The 22207-nt window shown below is 39.2% G+C and overlaps 1 protein-coding gene and 1 pseudogene across 3 annotated transcripts in view; one reads left to right on the top strand and one right to left on the bottom strand.

Annotated features, from left to right (window-relative positions):
- The window catches only part of LOC311597687 (aldo-keto reductase family 1 member C13), a 38735-nt gene extending 21381 nt beyond the window's left edge, over positions 1–17354 (bottom strand). The window contains exons 1-9 of one of the 2 annotated variants that reach the window (XM_084781921.1): positions 17059–17326; positions 14025–14192; positions 13507–13623; positions 12128–12205; positions 11509–11631; positions 10777–10886; positions 10052–10217; positions 7820–7902; positions 6306–6566 (exon numbers count right to left, since the gene is read on the bottom strand). In XM_084781921.1, the coding sequence (XP_084638047.1) occupies positions 6524–6566; positions 7820–7902; positions 10052–10217; positions 10777–10886; positions 11509–11631; positions 12128–12205; positions 13507–13623; positions 14025–14192; positions 17059–17142 (972 nt within the window). In that variant the 5' untranslated portion in view covers positions 17143–17326 and the 3' untranslated portion in view covers positions 6306–6523. Of the gene's footprint in view, positions 1–6305; positions 6567–7819; positions 7903–10051; positions 10218–10776; positions 10887–11508; positions 11632–12127; positions 12206–13506; positions 13624–14024; positions 14193–17058 lie in introns of those variants that run through there. The other variant, XM_084781926.1, reaches the window with a different exon arrangement.
- LOC311597693 (small ribosomal subunit protein eS24-like) lies at positions 2193–2670 on the top strand (annotated as a pseudogene). The gene has a single exon. The product of its transcript is annotated as a small ribosomal subunit protein eS24-like (transcript).
- Positions 17355–22207: the final 4853 nt, after the last annotated feature.

A 22207-nucleotide genomic window follows, 5' to 3' on the forward strand; every position in this document is an offset into this window, starting at 1 on the left:
CAAAATACATAGTCAAAATATGTATCTTAGCTTCATTAGCATTCAGTACATTTATTTCTCCAGATCTTGCTTTTTTGGAAGAAGTACTTCCTGAACCCATATGAATAGAGAATCTGCTCCCATCCCACTGCAATCAATATCGAACCCAGGAAGCCAGAAGGCAATGCTCGAGGCTGGTGATTTTCATTTTCCACCAAGCTGGAGAACAACTTTAAATGGGGGAAACAGTACCCAGAATAGCCAATAGATCTGATCACGATGACATGATCAGATCCTGAGACAGATCAAACTCTAACCCTCTTGTGTCTTGCTCATGGACTACTTCAAGCCTGAGGAAACGGAGAGGCAGAGGCGGTAGGCTGGGCAAACTGGCTGGGTCCCCACTCCTTCTACATGTATTTTTCATTGATCCTGCAATGCCACCATCATTACTGTCACTTCCTGCAGTTCCACAAACTGATGTATGAGATTCATTTCCTGTCACTCTTCTGGTTAAACAGATACTGTTTCTTTGTTCCTTCCCAAGACATGAGAATAACAGAAATAATGACATCTAAAACTTGTTCCATTTTCAAGCAACAGCATGGGAAAGCTGATGCTTAAGGCAGCAGTCCACATGAACCAGAGAGTTCAAACCAACTTGCTTATTTTATATGAATTCCTAAATATATTATCATATCGTGATAAAGAAGCACACTTCTTGATCAATTTTCTTTTTAGACTCTTTCAATCATAGTATATTATGAAATGTATTTAGTGGTAATAAGATAGCATTAGATTAAACTACGATGAATTAGACTTCTAGTTTCTTAGTGATTTCTTTTGTCACCATGAACTGAACCCTTTGTTTTATCTTTGTATGTGGAGTAGGGTGTGCACGATATGTGCATGAACATGTGTGTAAGTGTGAGTACGCACGTGTCTCAGTGTGGAAATCAGAAGAAAGTCTCAGAAGCCAATCCATGCTCCTTAACTTCTATCTTGTTTGAGACAGGCCCCTTGCTGTTCACTGTTGAGTATGACGGACTAGCTTATCCACAAGCACCCAGGGATTCTCCCATCTCTGTCTCCTACCTCACTACAGTGGGATTAGAGACACGGGCTACCATACAGACCTTTTACACAGAGTCTAGGAATCTGAGTCCTGATCCTTATACTCACACATCAAACATTTTGTCCACAGAGCCATCTCCACAGCCCATGAGGCACCTTCCCAGTCAGATATTTCCTGAAGCAGTCAGCTGTCTTATGCTACATGCATGCAATATACACACAGAGTGCAGTAAAAAATGATGAAAGAGTATTTCTAAAGTTTTTGACTCTTAAGAAGCTAAATTGGAAACTAAAAAAAAAATAAACCTTTCAACTTCCACTCCTTGGCAAATATATTTTTGCTTTGTCATTGTTATGCTTAGTCATGACAGTGTAGTGACAACATTGTACAGTATAAAGAGCAGTACAGTTGGGTGTTGATTAGATGTATTATCTTGGCACCGGTGGAAATCGTGTGCCAAGGTACAAACAGAATCTGAGGGCCCCTGACTTTCACCTGTTATACAACCCTCAGAATCTATCAATATAGTCAAAATGCAGAAGACTATTTAATTTAGTGTGTGGCCTAACTCAAAATTATTCATAAGAGAAGAATTGGGAAGTGTTTCATGACTGTAAATTTTAGAGTACATGTATAGGATTTGAAATGTTGTCGTCAAAATACGATAAATTAATTTTAAATGGAGCATATATATAGATTTTGCAGTGATGAAGAATGTTTAAGTACAGGAATTGCAGGAATTGAGCTTTTAAATGGAATGTTGTCATCCATACTGTCACATGGCTATATGCTCTGTGTGATAAAAACAGAAGGACTGGAGTTTTTAAGTAGCCATTACTTCTGAATATTTGGAGTGTAAGTGGTTGCCCTATGTCATATTTGCTTTTTCAGTCATTATAAGCAAGTTTTATCATTTTCTCCTGTACTACTGATTTCCTTACAAGTAACTAAGGAATGCTGAAAGCGGGAGAAATAGTCTTCCCCAGGGAAGAGTACACTAATTGGCTATGCTATACCAAACAGTCAGTCCCCAACAAACACATATACAGGTAATGTTACATAGACTCAGGAAAGAAAGCATATTTATGTATTTAGAAATATATATATATATGTGTAGCTCTTTTCCTCCTCTGCAGCTCAGGCACCGTAGCCATCATGGACAACACAGTGACGATCCAAACCAGGAAGTTCGTGACAAATCGTCTGCTTCAGAGGAAACAAATGGTCATCGATGTCCCTCGCCCTGGGAAGGCAACAGTACCAAAGACAGAAATTCGGGAAAAGCTGGACAAAATGTACAAAACCACACCAGATGTCATCTTTGTATTTGGATTCAGAACCCACTTTGGTGGTGGCGAGACGACCGGCTTTAGCGTGGTCTATGATTCTCTAGATCATGCAAAGAAGAATGACCCTAGACACAGACTCGCAAGACACAGCCTTTGTGAGAAGAGAGAGGCCTCCCGGAAACAGCGAAAGGAACGCAAGAACAGATGAAGAAGGCCAGAGGGACTGCAAAGGCCAACGTTGGTGCTGGCAAAAAGTGACTGGGGACTGGACACAGCCAAAGGAGTGAGTATATCTGTGGTGACTTGATTTGCTGTGATGTGCACATTTCTAAGTCCTGTTTCTCACTGCTGTTTCCGGTTCCGCTTCTCTTCGTATCACACAAACCACTCCACTCCTCCTCGGCCATCGCTCTGCCACATGTTAGAGGCGGTGAGTGGGCCTCTACTTATCGTCTGCCAGCTTGTGCCTACAAGTGCCCTTTATTTAAAAAAAGAAATTTAAAAGATAAAGCTATGTCTTTAACTATGGGAATAGAATAAAATTTCCCAAAGAGAAAATGACATTATTTATTATCATTATTATGATGATGATGATCACTATTATTATTAATTCACGTTACATCCAGACTGCGATCCACTTGCTCTTCTCTTCCTGATGCCACCCTCCCTACCCCTCCGATCTACTCCCTTCCCCGAGACCTCTGACAGGTGGGGTCCTCCTCCTGCACTGTCGGACCACAGCCCATCAGGTCTCATCCTGACAGTCTGCACCCCCTTCCTCTGTGTTCCCACAGGGCTGTGATCCATTTCTAGCCAATGCTACCTGAGAAAGAACCATGCTAGGGCAAGTTTCTATTTTATTTTGTAAGTGGTGCTTTTAAATGGTGGATCTTCTTCTGTTGTACCTTGAGGATGTGGTAAGAATTTGAAAGCAACGTTTTAAATGAGATTACAACAGGAAAACTGTTATGCCATAGTAAAGATCTTTATTATACAAAGAATTTATACGATAATTATAAAGAAATTGTATGAGCATGAGATTACAACACGAAAAACTGTTATACCTACAAGTAAATGTCTTTATTGCGAAAACAATTTATATAAATTATTAAAATCTTCATAATGTTATATAAACTCTTATGTATTCTTTTGTGCCTATAACTGAGTTTATCCAATGACAGCTTCACCAACAAAAATTTCACCAAGTACCCAGTAATAAGTTACTGTCCTATGAGTTCCAAGAGATAAAAAAGTCACTACTATAATATATGTGTATGTATGTATGTATATATATATATACACTCATAAATTCATAAATTTAATTAAGATGTGAGCATAGTTCTCTATTCTGTTGTGACAAATCATATTTCTATTATTCAAAAGTTGACCTGTCCTGACAAACGTCAAAGGAAAATATAGTGGCTCACAGATCCGGGCTAAGGCCTTGGTGCTCACATCTTCATTAAACATTATTTCCGGTGCCAAGTTCTTGTTGTTTCAGATTTAAAATTGGGTTCCATGAACTCAAGCTGATCAGTTCCCATATAAGTCTAAGTATTCAAAGTATGCTGAATGATGAACTCAGGAAAAGATAATTAGACTTCAGTTAATTTCTCTCTCTAATTTGTTATTCAGAAATTTTTTTCTGATGAGTACAGCCTTTGTTTTCAACTATTAGTCTGTTTTTGCACCAACTTTGTGGGAGAAATGTGTCTATAATGGAAAAAATTCTGCTTTTACCTTCATGGGCCCATTTATTTACAGCTGAGTCTCTGTCTTATGCACTCTTATTCATTTGGACTGTGGTAAAGCAGATTATGACTAAGCTTCAAAATTTGCCAAGCAGTTGTAAAGTCTAAGTAAGATGAGCAACCACTATCAACAAAATCATCACTTTCTCCCTATGACTGTAACAACCACAACTTTTCCCCTCCAAAATGATTGTTTCAGACATTCATGCTCATTTTGTTGGCCTTTTCACATGATCCCTGTGCAAAGCAAGCTGTGATCCATTTGTAGCCAAAGGTACATGAGAGAGAACCATGCTGGGGCAAGAGCCAATTCGATTTTGTAAGTGATGTTTTTAAAAGGTGCATCTTCTTCAGTTGTAATCCCACCATTGCTCCATAGGGGCTGAGGTTACTGAAGCTCCATTCACCCAGCCTAAACTTGACGTCAACACACAGAACAAGTGACAGTAGAAGATAGAAAAAGATAAGGATGCTCAATGGACGGTATCCAGAGCTAGGTTTCCCATCAGGCTTCTTTTCATGGAAGTAAGTATTTCTGAGATGGTTAAGCCAATATATATAATATAATGTAGTTTATAACATAAATATATCCTAACAACTGCACTTTAAGGTAACCAACTCTGCCATGACACACCCATTTCCCATTGCACTTTCCACATATCCAAACACACCTAGAATTTCTGAACATTTGTGAATCCATAAAGAGATTATAAGCCTTTGTGAATCTAAAAAAAAAAAAGGTCAAAATATTGAGGAACAGGGGCTGGGGAGTTAGGCAGGGATCAAAAAGTTACATTCACAAAAAAAGAAAATATCTTTTAAAATGAATATTTTAAAAATATCTTGAGCAATAGTACACAAGAAGTAATTCTGAAAAGGTAATAGAGTATAAAAGGTACTTCATTCTCTTTAAATATTAAAAGTTTGGTCAGTTTTCTAAGAATTGAGAAAGGCTATTGGTCATCATTTTAATCATTCTTTCAAATGCAAAAACATAAAATTTAGTTTCATGTATTATCTATGTTTCATAAATAGTTTATAGGAAATATCTTTTATTTAAATAAAATTCCTAAAAAAGGACCATAGACCTAGACTTGCTATCTAAACTGCTATTATGAGGTTAAGTTGTATGTAAGACGTCATAAGGAAATTCTTCTAAAGTGACAAGCACAAGGTTGGGACTGATAAGATCATTTCCTAAAACTGCTTTGAAGAAAAAATAATACTAAATGGTAACTGTTGATGCCCAGGCCACTTGGCGCCAGGCAGTTCTTCACAATGTGGGATATGAAACACAGTAAAACTACCTACTTTGGGGACCGTGTTGCTACTAATGGTTGGGTCTTTACTTGGTTTCTGTAGACAGCTGGCAGCTTACCAGACCCTGTATGATGTCACTTATCCTAGGTCACATGGTTTTTCTGATATCTTCATAAGGAAAAGCTTGAAGCTTCCTAGCCCAACATTATATAAACATCTTTACACACTAAAGTTTCAGGGACTCATAGACCCCAATCCATCAATGGTTCACAATACTTTTAAGAATTTTAAATGTATTATAGTTAAAATTAGTTCCAGTTTTTAAATTTTTCTTATAAAAAGTAATGATAAGAATAACTCTTGGCTGTGTCATTAGATTAAATATGTGAAAGGCATCTTTTGTTTGTAAGACGTAACTATCTAAATATATACATATATACACATATATCTATATAAGTATATACTATAAGTATATATAGGGGAAAAAACTAACCTTGACATCATTTCTAGGTAGCACTATGATCAACTCCCTCCTCCTGAAGTGTCCGTCCTCACTTTTAATGCTCCTACTAGGCTGGATCTCATGGTACCTCTTTAGCCTAACCTACCTCAGGAATGCCTCACCCTCCAGTTCCAAGACTCTAGTTCTAAGCTGCTGTTGAGAGCCCAGGCAGTGTTGTTGGTCAACGTCACCATGTGTGCCTCACCTTCCAGGCCGAGAATCATGGACTGTATGCAGTGTTTTCTTATGGAATCATGGGCTAGAAGACCACTGACTCATACTACTAACCACTAACAGTCATTCCCTGGTCTGAAACGCCACCTATCCCAAGCCTGAAATGTTTATAAGATGGGAATGGTCATCTCCAAACACCACTCACAGACTACCCACCAACACAAGTTTTGTGTTGTAATTGACCCAACAAACAAACAAACAAACAAACAGGTAAATGTCTTTTAAGGAGAAAATGTTATATTTATTTCAAAGCATCATGAAAATTAAATTCCTTTCCTTTGAGACCATTGCAGGAGCTTCAGTTTAATGTGAGTTGTTAGGCAACTCTACTGATCAGAGATGACATGTCTACCCAACAGCATTTGAGTCGGGTCACCAGCATCACTGTCCATGTACAGAGACGTCAGTAAGAAGTCATGACTAGGTCCCCATGTTAATATTCCTCAGAAAACGGATACTCTGGGTGGCCAGCAAGACTAAAATAGGAAATAAAAACAAACACATGCTGTATGATCTGTTTCCGCAATGTAAAGATGTGACATCTAGGAAGCCATCAAGTGAAAGCTAATCATTCCATTCCCTGATTTGTTGCAGAATCATATAGTCTTACAGTCATTTACCATGATTTATAAGAGATGCTTTTACAATTTCATTTATAAATTTTTAACATTATCTCCCTTCGCCTAGAACAGAAAGGACAAAAAACAACAGTGCTCATAAATATTCATCTCCCTTAACTTCATCTACGCATCAACAAAAGAAGAGCCAAACATCCTTTCCAATTTTAGTATCCAACAAAAGAAGAAAAGCGTCATGTCATCTTTAGTTAAGATAACTCTAGACATTGAGCAACACAAAAATATGTTAACATGCATCAGTTATGCCTACAACTTTCACTTCTATTAACTATTAGTAATTCATTAATTATTCATTCACTGCCCATCATATGCAGTGTATTATACTTGATGAGTTAGGAAAAAAATTTCATTTAAAAAATAGACATCATTGTCCAAGGAGCTAATGGTACAATTTGTAGAATTCTATATAGATAAAACATTCCAGAATATGCAGTGATAAAAATTATTAATTATTAAAATGTGGCAAGAAATATTTATTACTTATATCAGTGACTCAATCACGGAATTATATATCTTCCTTTGCCTTCAGTCTGCTCTATACTAACAAAATATTAATAATGATAATATATACAATTGTATATTACAGATTTTCTAATCCCCATTCAAACATCATATTTATATCTACAGAGAATGAAAATATTCACAAGCAGAAAATAGATGATAGATAGTAGATAGATAGATAGATAGATAGTAGATAGATAGATGATAATAGAAATAATAGCTATAGATGAATATGCACACATGTACACATATGTACATAAACATTCTTTGTTGTCATCATTTATAACCTGAATCAACTATCAAATTTTGTAACCATAAGAACATAAATGGAAACAAAATCTTGGGAAGGCTATTAATGCTGTTAAGCTTTTTTCTGAAAGTTCTTTTATTTTCAAACATGGCTTTCAAAACTTTTTCTGCATTTTATGCTGACACATCCACATTACAGAAACTGAGAAACAAATGCTGTATTATCTCCATTGGAAACTTACTACAGACAGACAGACAGACAGACAGACAGGGCATCTAGTTTCTAGGCCATAATGAATAGAAGAGGGAGGAAGTGACTTGGACTGAAACAAATTACTTACAACTCAGCTGAAAGATACCGAAAATTTCTGTTTAGGCCATCTAGGGTTTTCATGTCCTCAGGAGACAACTGAAAATCAAACACCTGCCAGAAAAGCACAAAGGTTTTAGCATTTGAATGAACTATATTTTATGTCTCAAGGGCAATGTAAGTAGCATGTTCCTAAAATGGATGAACATTTCTTACCAAAACATTCATGGTTAATAAACACCAAGTAAAAATGAAAGAAATTGCTTTTGAGAATATTAAAAGTACACAACACTACAGGCATGAGGTAATCTCAAGGGTGGCTGGTGAAGAATAAATAGACACATGTGTCAAAGACTATGACACATAGTTTCCAAGAAAGCTAGAGCAAAATTTGGAAATATATTATACAAATTGGTGATTTGCATGGGGAGTTAAACTTCTGTAATCCATCAATAAATAATTAAAATATAAACAATGTTTTTCAACATTATGTAAATCAAGACTTGTCCAAATTCACATAGGACAAAAGAGCTGGCTTTTTAAAATATTTTATTAAATTTGAAACATTTTAACTTTTAAAGGGTTTTCATTAACTGCTCACATCTTAAAACATATGCAGTGTTAAGTCCTTTGGTAGCTTAAAAATATGGAGACAGAGAAAGATGGAAGGAGGGACAAGGAAATTTGCCAACAGCCTAACAACTGATAAACCTAGTAAGAAGCATAATCAGGTGGTGGGAGAGAGTAAATAAAAAAATTGAACAGAGGGGCTGGAAAGATGGCTCAGAGGTTAAGAGCACTGGCTGCTTTTCCAATTCCCAGCAACCACATGGTGGCTCACAACCATCTGTAATGAAATCTGGTGCCCTCTTCTGCTGTGCAGGTGTACATGCAGGCAGAACACTGTATAAGTAATAAATGAATCTTTAAAAAATAATTGAACAGGAAAAAGAACTCAGATGTAATTACTCTGAATAAGTAATTTAAATATTATATATTATATATACATATATAATCTGGTTCTATATTTCACAATGTATCAAAACTACATTTTAGAGAACACTTTAGGGGGAAGTAGCACAAAATTTTGGTAAAATACAGAAGTAGACTCTTTTGCCTCACAAGTGAATTGATGTGATGCTCAATCACATAGTGAGAGTATAAAGATTGTACTAGGTCCCCTTTGTTCATAGACAAAAAGAAGAAGAAAATGCAAACAAGCAAAATTTGGAAAAAAAATAATTCAGCAACCACTTCTGAATTTACATAACAATGACTACTAAAACTATGTAAATTCAGTGACTGATTATACTGCACATATTTTAGTCTGTAAAATGTTTTTGGTCTGTGGAAGTGCTTTTACACTTTCACGCATGGAGGGGATGTCTACTTCCTGCTCCTTGGATCTCAGCTGCTGTGTAACTTGCACTCCACACTATAGCTCTACAGAATCATTGATGCATCAACTCTTTGCTTGTCATAAATTCTTCCCACTGTCTTGTTTTAGGGCTAAGTGCAGGGGTAAAACCTGAGAAATTTGTCAACTGTATGAAACTTATATGGAACTGAGGAAAGGCTCAGAAAGTTTTCTGAGATTGAGGGGCCACATCATCCTGAAAATATGTACCTTCAGTTTTTTGAAAATATGTGAAGGGACTCAGTGTAGACAGATAATTTTCACTGAGTTCAGGTTAAAGGAAGGCAAATTTTTAAATCAAAGAACACTAACGTAAATAAATATCCTTTATATTAAACTTCTACTTAAGTATGATTTCTTTAGTAACTGCTAATATTTTGTACTATAATAAAGTATACTTACTTTAATTTTTTTATTTAACCAAGCAGGAGCATTCAAGTAACTGGGGTGTGTGTGTGTGTGTGTGTGTGTGTGTGTGTGTGTGTGTGTGTGTGTGTGTGTTTATTAGGATATTTGAGCAAGAATGGAATTAAACATAAAACCACAGAAATTTCTAGAATCAAAATTACTCAGTTCAGGCCCTAATTTCAGAAAATAAAGAACTCCATGAGATACACAGTACTTGGCTGACAATGCAAACCAAATTCTATATTGTCTCCAACACTAAATTTCAAGTCACACTGCTATTTATGTTGTAAACAAAATATTCCTAAATGCATTTGAAAACTCATGTGCATAGCAAATGCTAGAGATATGGGCTTGATCTCAAAAATGTTCTGAGAAATTTGCAAGAAGCAAGCATACGGAAGATTCTATGCAAGACCCTTTAGGACCAGAGCTCATCACCTGCAAATTCTCTTTCATCTCATTCTCTTTGAAACTCTGGGCCAGGGCCACGACCCCACGCTGAATCAGGTATCGAAGTGCGATCAGGGCAGGGCTTCGCTTGTTCTTTTTGGCCACATCACAAAGAACTGGATCGTTCAGTAGCACTGGAGAGTTCTGGTCCACCCTAAAGGGAAAGTACAAGTGAGATCATGAAGTCAATGCTTTTGTTTAGCTATGGTGCTTCAAAACACAGTAGAGGGCCCATTCTAGACTGGGTGTGATGGCCATGGATAATTGTCAACTGGAGAAAAATCTAGAATCACCTGGAAGATGGGTCTCTGGGATGCCTATGAGAGATTATCTTTTTATGAAAATTGATGTAGGAAGACCCATTTTTAATTATGGGTGGAACCATTTCCCTGAGCAGGGGATCCTGGCCTGTGTAAATAGAGAAAGTAATCTGAGCATCAGTTTTCATTCATCAGTCTCTGCTTTTTGACTGTAATGAGAAGTCACCACCTGCTTCGAGCTCCATAAACCTCGACTTCTCTCCCATTGCGGTCGGTACTCTTGAAATGGGAGCTGTATAAAGCCCTTTCTCCCAGAAGTTGCTTTTGTCAGAGCATTTTATCAGAGGAACAGGAAAGGGAACCAAGATAGTGCTTCACTGGGTTCTTCTAGAGGAAGGTCCCCCTCCCCCTGAGACCTGAGTGCTCCAATGTTTACTCTTTTTATCTTATTACCATTCTTTATAGCGCTGGGTTCCCAGAGCACCATAAGCAACAAGAAAAATGTCTTTTGATTTGCAGTAATCCAGTAGCTTACTCTGGTTCAAATAAAGATGACATTCAACCTATGATAGAAGGATATCAGACTTCATCAAATGCTCATATTATGATAAATAAAACTGCTTGAAGTCTATAAGGTAGCATAAGAAAATCATATGCAATACTATACTTGAATTAAAAGATGAAACTGTTCTTTTTTTTTTTTTTTGAAGTACAAAAGAACTAATTTGGTTCAGTGGGTAAAGCTGCCAGCTTGTACATGTAATAAAATCATGAGGAAAGACCGTAATAAGATGGTTAGAAGCATAAACTCCACACAAGGCCTCACCACTGAACAAATTTTATTTTTAACCCAATCTTCCAATAAACTATCTTGTGTCTGTTCATGATTCTTATTTCAGGGGGGAGTTCACTTTCCTGTGCCCTCGCCTTGACCTGACGGCTGAGCTCTAAATCTCCACATTCTCTCTCACTTGGGCACTCTAGTGCGTCCCCATTCTCACCAATACCTTAATAGTCCGAGGTTAAATTTAGAACCTTCCATGTGTTTTGAAACAGTGACACTGCTCTTAGAATCCTTTTTTTTTTCCCCACAAAATGAAAATCACCTGGGCAGAGAGCAGCTAAATGGATACCAGCATCAGAAGTGAGGGAAAGCCTGAGAGACGGGGAAGGGAGGAGGCGCACCTGGTTGCAGACAGGTTTGTACTTAAGTCCTGGCTTATTGAGGATTCTCTCCAGCTGCTTGTGGTTAAAGTTGGACACCCCAATGGACTTGACCAATCCTGCGTCCTTACACTTCTCCAGCGCCTGGTGGTGAGAAAGGGGTTGTGAAGGGTCATACTTACAAATGACTAACTATATTGATACAAACAGAATACGGAGCAGTTACAGGAAAAATTGTCTAGAGCTAGACATACGGTTCATTGGCAGAACACCTGGACACAGTAAAAAATAAAAAATAAAAATAAAATAAAAGGCAGAATGGGATGTATTTCCCAGATGATCATTGGGTTTAAATATGAAGAAATCAGATAATGATAGTGATAAAGAGGAAGGTGTCAGCCAAAGAGGAATTTCTGTAACATCACTAGAAAATCGAGGTTATGACTACATAAGGTGTCAAAATACCCATATGCCTCTTGGCCTGAGTCCTTCATTTTCTGCCCTTGCACTTTAGTAGTGAACTCTCCCCTTTCAACTCCAGCAAATATGTATGTGTGCAAATGAATGTCTATACCCAAGGGGGAAGTGAGCTGATTCTCCCTCCTCTGCTTGCTTGATTGTCCTCTTGAAAAATACTCACCTCCCACGTGTCACAGAAGTCCACAGTGTCCAATAGATTTTTCCCGTGTTCATCTACTGGAAAATCACTATCCCCTGACTGGAGGAGAAATAGTTGTTAAAACAATCTCACAAAGAGATGTAGCTTATCTGTAACAGTGCTTTTAAGATGATCTTGGAAGAGCTGGAGAGATAGTGCAGTGATTAAGCACTGGCTGCTCTTTCATGAGACCCAGGTTTAATTCCCAGAACCTACATAGTGGGTCACGACCATCTGTAATTTCAGTCCCAAGGGACCCAATGGCCTCTTCTGGCCTCCACAGGCACCATCCATGCACATAGTGCATGGACACACACACACACACACACACACACACACACACACACACACACATACACACACACAAAACACCCATACACATTCAACAAAAAAAATGTATTTTAAAAAGGCACTTTTTAAAATAAGAAAGTAAGCAATCATAGCTGAGTAAGGCATAATTCTGTATACTGTGTTTACACAGTGGTACGCATGTAGAGTTGTAAAAATTGTCTTTGGAACCTAGCTTGCTGTATTCTCTCATATTGTGTGCATAATTAAATATTTCCTTCTTGTAATAATTTTTATTTTTGGAAATATAATTATATTTCCCTTCTTCTCTTTCCTCCAATCCCTCCCTTGCTCTGTCTCTCAAATTCATGATCTCTCTTTCTTTAATTGTTGTAACACATGAACACTCACAGACACACACATATATATAATATATATGATATATATAATTTCTATGGTTAAGACATATCTTTAAGCAACTAAATGAGACCTCATGGTTGACTTGCATTTATTTGTCTACTCTTTCTTTTGGAAAAAAGAAAATATCTCATATTCGCTGGGAAACCAGGTCATTACATATCCTTGACCTCCAGCAAGAATTATATCAATCCTGATGCAGCTTCAGTAATGAGTATGAATACATGAGAGCCAACGGACAATCATGTGAGCTGAGGACGGCCAGTCAAGACTGCATGCAGGATTGATTTCAGCAGGAAAAGATTCAGAGAAGCTATAAAGTGTTAATGACCTTGAAACTGAAACTGTCTTGAGGCCACTTTTGCCACCAAGAGAGAAAACAGAGACAAGACCCAGGCAAACATCTAGCAGCACAAATGTAAAGATGTGTAAATACAAGTTTTTCTGGACGTTACTTCTAATCTGTGACTCGGCACACTGCTTGAACACCTCAGACCATCATCCAATAAACCCTTTGTGGAACCCACTCAGAAGTTTAGCAACATATAAATGAACTTTATATGAAATTATAATAAAAAGTTATCTCAACCATCCATAAAAATGCTATCCATGCCACCATGCGAAGGTATGTACATTTGACAATGCAAATCACCCACCTTCATTGGCACTGGGTAATGCATGATGTAAAGATCAACATAGTCCAGTTGTAGTCTTTTCAGTGACTTTTCCAAAGCAGGCCGGACCAACTCTGGTCGAAAGCAAGTGCACCAGAGCTAAGGATGTGGAAGAATGGAAGTTGTGCTGGTTAGTAGATTACCCAAATATGCATATTCATTTATTCTAATAGTGAAATAGTTTTTGTACTTGAAGGAAAGGTATAGTCATTCCGTTTATCTCAGGATTTACTTTACTCTTACTTAATGATGTGAACTCAGCTACAGTTTGTAGGTTATTGTTAGCTCATTTATTGAACAATGAAAAAAATTACATAAAATACATACTCTAATATGTCCAATAACTAAATGATCCTTTCATAGATTTATATTCTGCTATTACTTTCCTTTACCCATTTACGCAGTTGACACCTTTATCCAACTTGTGATCCAGTAATAATTTTCACCTCCTTACATTATTTTTCAATAATTTGCACACTTGCATACTATAAAAATTATACCTTTGTGGTGATGAACATGTCTTCTCTCTTTATAACTCCAGCTTTAATCTTGCTTTGCACAGCCTGCCCTATCTCTTCTTCTACTTGGTATACAAAGGCAGTATCAATATGGCGGTACCCAGCACCTATAGCTAGGTTTGCAGCCTCCAGGGATTTGCTCTTGGCAACCTAGAGGAGGAACCAAAGGAGGTATTTAGAGATGCATCTTCTGAGAGCTGGCTCAGAGTGAGCCTAGATAGAAGTTTACTAGGCTGGAAGGAATTTTGTCTTTCCAAGTCATCTTCAGTCCACGTGCTATGCAAGAGCCTAGTCCCCTAATCCTTGGATTCCCACTTTCTATTCTATAAAACACAATGAAATCTCCAGAAATATTGTGATGTCACAGAAAACTATCGTCACAGAATCAGTGTCTGCCTATATTTGGCCCACATTTGGAGTAATGGGCCAAAATCTACTTTTTCAGGGTCTTAATTAACAGCAAGAATTTCCCATCCAAGAACCACTTTATACCTGTGCAGTCCTGGTTACTTACTGGCAAGGATGGGTGCCAAGCTCACCCTGGGTTCAGTGGTTTGCTAGAAAGTCAGGGTGACTAAGCAATATGAACACAGGAAATCTTCACAGGACAGAACACGATTAAACAGACACTCCTCCTTGCCCTGAGCTAAGACACTATCACAAAGGGATAAGAAAGCAAAGATTGCAGATACCAAGCAAGGCCAGGTTAATAACAGAAACTTGGACAGAGAACAATGCCCTGTGTTAGTCTTTCCACATTTCCATTCTCTTTGTCTCACAGACCTAAATACAGACAGAGAAAAAAAATCCTCCCAAAGAATATATCCTTATTGAAAGTAGATTACCTATGTTACATTGGAGATTATCATTTGGGGTGCCAGCCCCTTCAACCAAAGAATATTTGTTTTTAAAGACATGACTAGAATTAAATCTAAAATCTTTGCCTTGACTGCCAGATTTGGATAATGATATGACTGGTTTTTTTTTTCTTTTGTTTTTTATTAATGGTATAGGGTGTAAGCTGCAGGAGTGTCTCACTCAGTACAATGCTTGCAAACAGCTATCGGAGTCTTAGTTCAGACTCCCAGCTTTCATGTAAAAGCAGACTATGGCATGGTAGCCTGCACATGTAATCCTAATGCTTGAGCAGGCAGAGGTAGGGTAGCTCACTGGTCTGAACTACAGACTCAGTGAGACACCCTACCTTACAAAAATAAACGAGAGAAACAGAGGAAGACTTTGACCTCCAGCACCCACACACATGGTGCACAGACACATACGCAACAATACAACACATACAGAGGCTTTAAAGGGGGATTGTCTTTTCTGATTATTTTAAGAAGTTATACAATCATTATTTCACTGTGAAACACAGTAACTAAAATTAAGGCTTCTACCACTTTTTCTGGATACCAGCCCAGACACAGGTAAGAATAAGGCCACTCTGTGAGTTACCAATACTGACCTGTTCCTGGTTTTTGTTTGTTTGGGGATTTTTGTTTGCTTGCTTGTTTTGCTTTTTGCTTGTTTTTTGCATGTGCAACTTTGCAAACAAAGCAAATCCTATACATATCTCCAGATTTCTCTGGGTATATACATATATTCAGATTGGATATATGCATAAATCTAACAGGAAGGAAACGTACAAAAGTGAAGTTAAGGGAAGTGGTCCTTTGTCACACTACTAAAAGGTCTCAGGAGGACTACAGAATAGGAAACCCTCCAGGTGAGCAAACAGTCCACCCTGATGTTTTCAGTTCTGAGGGCCACCATGTTCTAAATCCAACACATGTCAGCAAAGACCAACAATTCACACTTTTCTTTACCAAGTCCTCCTTCTCCCCATCATAATTACGTACTATAACTTCCAGCAAGTTTCCCATAGCTGAGGATTAGCCCTTACTCAGCTCTGAGAGAACATTCATTGTGTGATGCTGAAGGCTACCCCAAAACAAAACCTGAGTATTCCTCAGATGCCTGTTTCATGCTTTCGTCTCCAGCAGTGGTTCTCAGCCTTCCTAATGCTTGCCTCCTTTAATACATTCCCTCATACTATGGTGGCCCCAACCACAACATTATTTTAGTTGCTACTTCATAATTGTAATTTTGCCTATGTTATAAATCATAATGAAACGGTCATTTGACACCCCTAAAGGGATTATGTCCCCCAGATTGAGAGCCACAGGAAGATACCCTGAGTTACCATGCTGATTTCCCTGTATCTTGCCTTTTTAAAAGGAAAAACAATGGTGTGGTTTATTGTAGATATAAACAGAGGAGCCCCCTCTCACACTGCAACCAAGAAAGCTGTGACTTTCTTCTTTTCTATCAAGCTGAGAAACATAGCTGTAAGGAAAAGCACGGTGCGCAGAATTGTTAGGTTGGGAGTCTGTCCCTTTAAGCCTGGAGCTGGCAGCCTGAAGACTCCTGCCAAGCTCACTCTTAGAGCTGACAGGCCCCAAATCCACAAGAAAAGGCACAGTCACATCCTGCCAAGCCCACATTCCCTAGGTGACAGCAAGAATAACTGGGGAAATGAACAAACATTCTCCCTGTCCCTGAAGTCCCTGACTGAGCCATAGCAACTGTCCCAGTGCCACTGAGGCACGTACCCTGTGGCTCCCTTATATACTACACTAACACCCACCCTCAAAGAAAATGGTTTAAGACTAGCCCTGCCCCCATGCCTCCCTGCTGGCTCAACAGGATGGGGGTGGGGAAGGAAGGAGGGCGGGGAGCGGAGCGGGGGATCTTTTTCCCAGAGTGGTGCAAACATGAATGTAGACCCTGTTCTTCTGCCTGGATCCTGACCCAGGCTCTCTAGGGAGCCAGCTCAGTCTCTTGCCCACAGCCACCAACTGTTGCAACTGCTGTAGAGTCTATTTGACAGGAAAAATCAACAAGTGTGGAAACAATCAGGCCCTGACACGCAGGACGCAGGGCGAGCATAACTATCTGCTCTCTTGTCCACACAGAATAGCTCTAGCCTGGAGACACTAAGCATCTGCGTTCATACCTCATTTGGCTTATAGGTGCCAAAGCCCAGGGCAGGAATAAAGTGGCCATCGTTCAGTTTGACACACTGCTGTTTGGAACTCATTGCCTTCCACTTCCTCAGCTGAGAGCTTCCTGATTCTTCTGCTGCTGTGAAGGGGAAGTCTGTGTACTTCGTATATCAACTTCCTGTCGAATGGTTAACAAGCAGCACTCCCTTTCTGGCTAATGATTCCAACTCTCCCGGCTAATTTTTAACTACCTCTAATCCCTAGCTAATGATTAAACAATGCTACTGTCTGGCTAATGGTTAAACAATTCTATTGTGGGCCTACTGACACTGCCTGCCTAAAGGACAACCCACAGAAGGGAGGAGGCAGAAAAATTAAAGCAATATTCCACTTGTAAGAAGAGAAGCCACTCATTTTCATGTAAAGGAAGAATTTTAAGTAAAGTATTATATAACCAGAACGTATTTGTTTTCTGTAATTTCTCATATATTATATCTCACATATTATTAGAGAAGAGACTGATTGAATAACTAAAATCTTGCAGACACTTATTTTTGTTTGGTCATTATGCAGCCTCTACTTGATCATGTGTCAGTGGAAATAATGAGCGATCACACATCAGATGAACATACTGAAAGAACAAAGAAGCCACAATTGAGCACTTAAAATTCTTTGACACTCAAAATATGATCAACAATTAAAATTGAAAAGGCTAATCTTTTTTGAAATTTCTCACTGCAATTTTTTCCTGTATTTTTCTATTGTCATTGTCACAAGTGCAATCCTGAAATTCATACAGTAAAAGGGATAGGACAGAACAGTGCTCAGTGGTTGATAAACAATTGGAAGCTATTGGTTATTATTTTTGCAGCATGCAAGGAGACTCGGACATTATTATAGCACTTATTTCTTAGGTAGCTTTTGTTAAATACTTGTGTGTATATGCTGGGTGAGCCAGAAGAATGTGACCAATCATTTGGGCATGTGGTAACCATCATTCATATGGAACCGAGCTTTGTATATGTGTGCTGGGATACAAACTCTTGACTTCACAGCATGACCCATGACTTCACAGCAACCATTCTTCACCACTGGGCCGTCTCTCCAGTCCCTGAGTTTTAGACAACTATAAATAAGATGTTAAAAATACAGATCAATGCTTTATAGTTTATGGCCTCATTCAACATTCATAAAAGAGCTAAATTAAAAATAATCAAATTACTATGGGTTTTAGAGTGGGAAAATAAATTTAAAGTATTGATGAGATAGATTTTTATTCGATTAAACTTAGAACGTATGGATTTTTACTAAAGCAGGACATATGAGACTAGAATATATGATAATTTCTAATGTAATGTGGTCAACCATGTGCATTATATACCATGTAAGGCTGAAATTTATAAAACATCATTCTTTAAAAAACAGTTGTAGTGATTAGTAACTTTTCTGTGTGTTTTCCAATGTTCTAGAATTAATGCCTATCATTTTGGAGTCTTAAAATTATCTACCAAGAAATATAAAAAAAGGGCTGAAGAGATGAGTTGGCTCTTAAGAGAATCAGCTCCTTTGCCACAGGACCAAGGTTTGATTCCAGCAACCACTTGGCAGTTCACAAAGTTCTGTAACTCCAGGAGATCTGATGCCCTCCTCTGCCTTCCATGGCACTGCATGTATGTGGCTGACAGTCTGCAGGCAGGCAAAACCTATGCACATAAAAATAAGTAACATCTTAAAAGAAGTAGAAAAGAGTATCTGTTATATTTCATTTGTGCCTAGAGATTGTGGTGCAGCCTATGTGCGAGATGATCAATGTGAGGGAGTGAAGGGGCCTGCAGTTCTTACATCATCAATGTGAGTGAGTGAAGGAGCCTGCAGTTATTACATCATCAATGTGAGTGAAGGAGCCTGCAGTTATTACATCATCAATGTGAGTGAGTGAAGGGGCCTGCAGTTCATTACATCATCAATGTGAGTGAGTGAAGGAGCCTGCAGTTATTACATCATCAATGTGAGTGAGTGAAGGAGCCTGCAGTTATTACATCATCAATGTGAGGGAGTGAAGGGGCCTGCAGTTATTACATCATCAATGTGAGGGAGTGAAGGGGCCTGCAGTTATTACATCATCAATGTGAGGGAGTGAAGGGGCCTGCAGTTATTACATCATCAATGTGAGTGAATGAAGGAGCCTGCAGCTATTACATCATCAATGTGAGTGAATGAAGGAACCTGCAGTTATTACATCATCAATGTGAGTGAATGAAGGAGCCTGCAGCTATTACATCATCAATGTGAGGGAGTGAAGGGGCCTGCAGTTATTACATCATCAACGTGAGGGAGTGAAGGGGCCTGCAGTTCTTACATCATCAATGTGAGTGAGTGATGGAGCCTGCAGTTCATTCTATTGATTGCTTGGTAATGTTGCATCTGTTTACATGTTGGGCTTCTTCCACTTGCCTCATTCATGAAAACCTTTTTAAATGATATACCTTCTTATTGTCTGAGAGGAGAGAGAGAGAGAGAGAGAGAGAGAGAGAGAGAGAGAGAGAATGTATGCTTTACCGAAGAAGTTGATGTGGATATCCCTCTAGAGAAGCCAATCTTAAATGTCATTACCAAGAGCCACAAACTCCAGACCACATAACTCTGCGCTACCAATTACAATGTGGTATGAAAGGGAAGAGCTTCAGAGAGAAAAGAATCAAATAATGAAAACTGAAGAGCATCTGTCCAGGGGAGACACTGAGGCTTCGGTGGCACTTTCTCTCCTGTGGGAGCATGCGTGATGTCTCACTCGTACCCATCCTCTCTCTTTCACGTGCTCCCAGGGTGAGAAGGCCGAGACTACAGTTAGAAGCTGAAGCTGAAGCTCCCGCAGGGTCTGCCTCTTCCACTGCGCGCTACCTCCTAGCTAATCTCAAGCCCATCCTTGTGGTTTGGGGATTCCTTTGCTTAGTTAGGAAACTTAAGGATTCTGCTTCTTCCCTGTACCTTACTTGTGCTATTTTCATATTTACACAGGAAGAAAAAGAAAATAACCATGACCCCTCAGCACAGTTGCTACATGGACAGTGTTTTCACAAGGCCATCTGCCTGTTTATTAAGGAGATGCTGCAGATGTGGTGGAAAACACGTTCTCTCGGGATTCTTACTGTTCAGGTGTAAAATAGCACAGGCTTAGACCTGAACGCCAGCAGGGAAGGTGGCCAACAGTTCTAGCGAAATGGCTATTTTTCAAGAAAGGTGTCAACAGGCTTTCTAAAGTATCAAATCGTAGTGAGAAATCAATAACAACAATAACAACAACGAACTCTAGGTTAACCTCCAAAATTTAGTGAGGCCAACAAATGAAGGACCAGGCTGTGGGGGTGAGAATAGAGCAGATCTTCTCAGGAAGATGATGAGTTAATTTTACACCCATTACATTTGAGTTTCCAGGTAGCCAACTGAGTGCCTACAGTTACAGTTTTGCAGGTAAGCCTAGAGCTATGCCAAGGACACATAGTTAGATACTGTTGGAAAATAATTTCCAGTTTAGAAGCCCTGAAATTAAAGAATGTGGAAAATGAGCGGGTTAGTGTGTAAGTTATTGAAATGATATGTGAGATATCCTATGATTGAGTTGGTGAAGGAAATTTTAAAAGAAACAGACTAGAACAGAAACTGAGAAATACAGTTACTACGATATAAGCAAATATATGAGGATGTTGGTCCCATACTTTTGCCACATTTGCAATGAGCAACAGTGTGTCTCTTCTTAACATAACTCACATGATGACCTCAACAAGCCCTAGATGCTCATAGTTGTTCCTTATTGTGTGTGCTTGCCCGGCACCTGATGTAAGGTAACACCGTCCTTTAGCTACAGTCATAAACTTTAAGTGGCATTTTATAAACTGGGGGCAAATTAGAGGCTGTAGCTTCTGTCCTAGATCCCAGCTTATGTAACATATCCTCAGACCAATGGTGGCCAAGCCACTCACCATGTAGCAATGAGTCCTTCCTCCACCCACATGGGCCGATACAGGAAACAAAGCCGCAAGGCTTAAAAATACCACAAGCGCCAAGGTCACATCCTGCATTGTTTCCCTTTGAGTCCCACCAACTGGTCTAAAAATCTAGACAATCTTTCCACACAGATTGGAAATATACATTCCATTAAAATGCACAATTACAACTTTTAAAAATGTACCGAGCAGCATAAAGGCATTCCTCCCTGACCTAGAACCAGACAAATGACACACAGCTTTACACAGAGGTGGGCAGCTGTGGATGAGAACAGCAGAATTCAACAGCAGAAAAGTGAAACATCAGCATCCACAGAATGGGCCAGCACTTGTACCACCAAAGCACTGCTAGGGACGGGAGTACAGAGTACACTTGCTCTAAACAAATACTTGGCCAGGAACTGCATCTGCCTTTTCCATTATTGTTACTCTGTTTCTTCCCTTTTGGGTTTGTTATTTATTTGCTTGCTTTGTCTTTGTAGCGCTAGACATCAGTTCCACAGCTTTGCACCCCTTGGGTGGATTCTCTGCCACTTACCAACACTCGAGGCTAGCAGAGAGGAGTGTACAGCAGCTCCAGCCATGAGCCAGCCCCAAACTCTGATGGATAATTCATCCAAGAAAAGACTGGGTGCCAGTCAATGATCCATTGTAAAGTGGTTGCAGCTAGAAGCTGTCTGAGGTTCCACCCCTAGGCAGCCACCATCACAAGGAAAGCAGACAAGAATAGCAGACGTATTGTGCACACTACGTCTGTGAGTATTCCATGCACCAGTCAAATTCACACCCTGTCCGATTACATGCTGCTGATGTGAGTCCCACTGAAAGGAGCTCTGAGGCTTGCTCCTGCCTTTCCTACGGAAGATGAGGGGTTGTAATCTCAATACTGCAGATGCTTAGATAGGAGGACACCTGGAGCTGGCTGGCCACTCAGTATGGCCTAATTTGCAGGCTCCAGGCCAGTGAGAGATAGTCAATGGAAGGCGGGTGGTGCTTCTGGTTGAGTGTGCTTATGTTTATGTCTTCCTCAGGATGTGAGAGATTTTCTGCTATTTATTCACAGAATGATGAGCTGGCTGGTGGCCCACTGGTCATATCCCAGACACATGGTACCAGCCAGCAGAAAGGGCACCACAGTCATGCCACTGAAACATAT

This window comes from Acomys minous, assembly GCF_964271855.1.
Source record: "Acomys minous genome assembly, chromosome: 5".
In the NCBI taxonomy this organism is placed as follows: Eukaryota; Metazoa; Chordata; class Mammalia; order Rodentia; family Muridae; genus Acomys; species Acomys minous.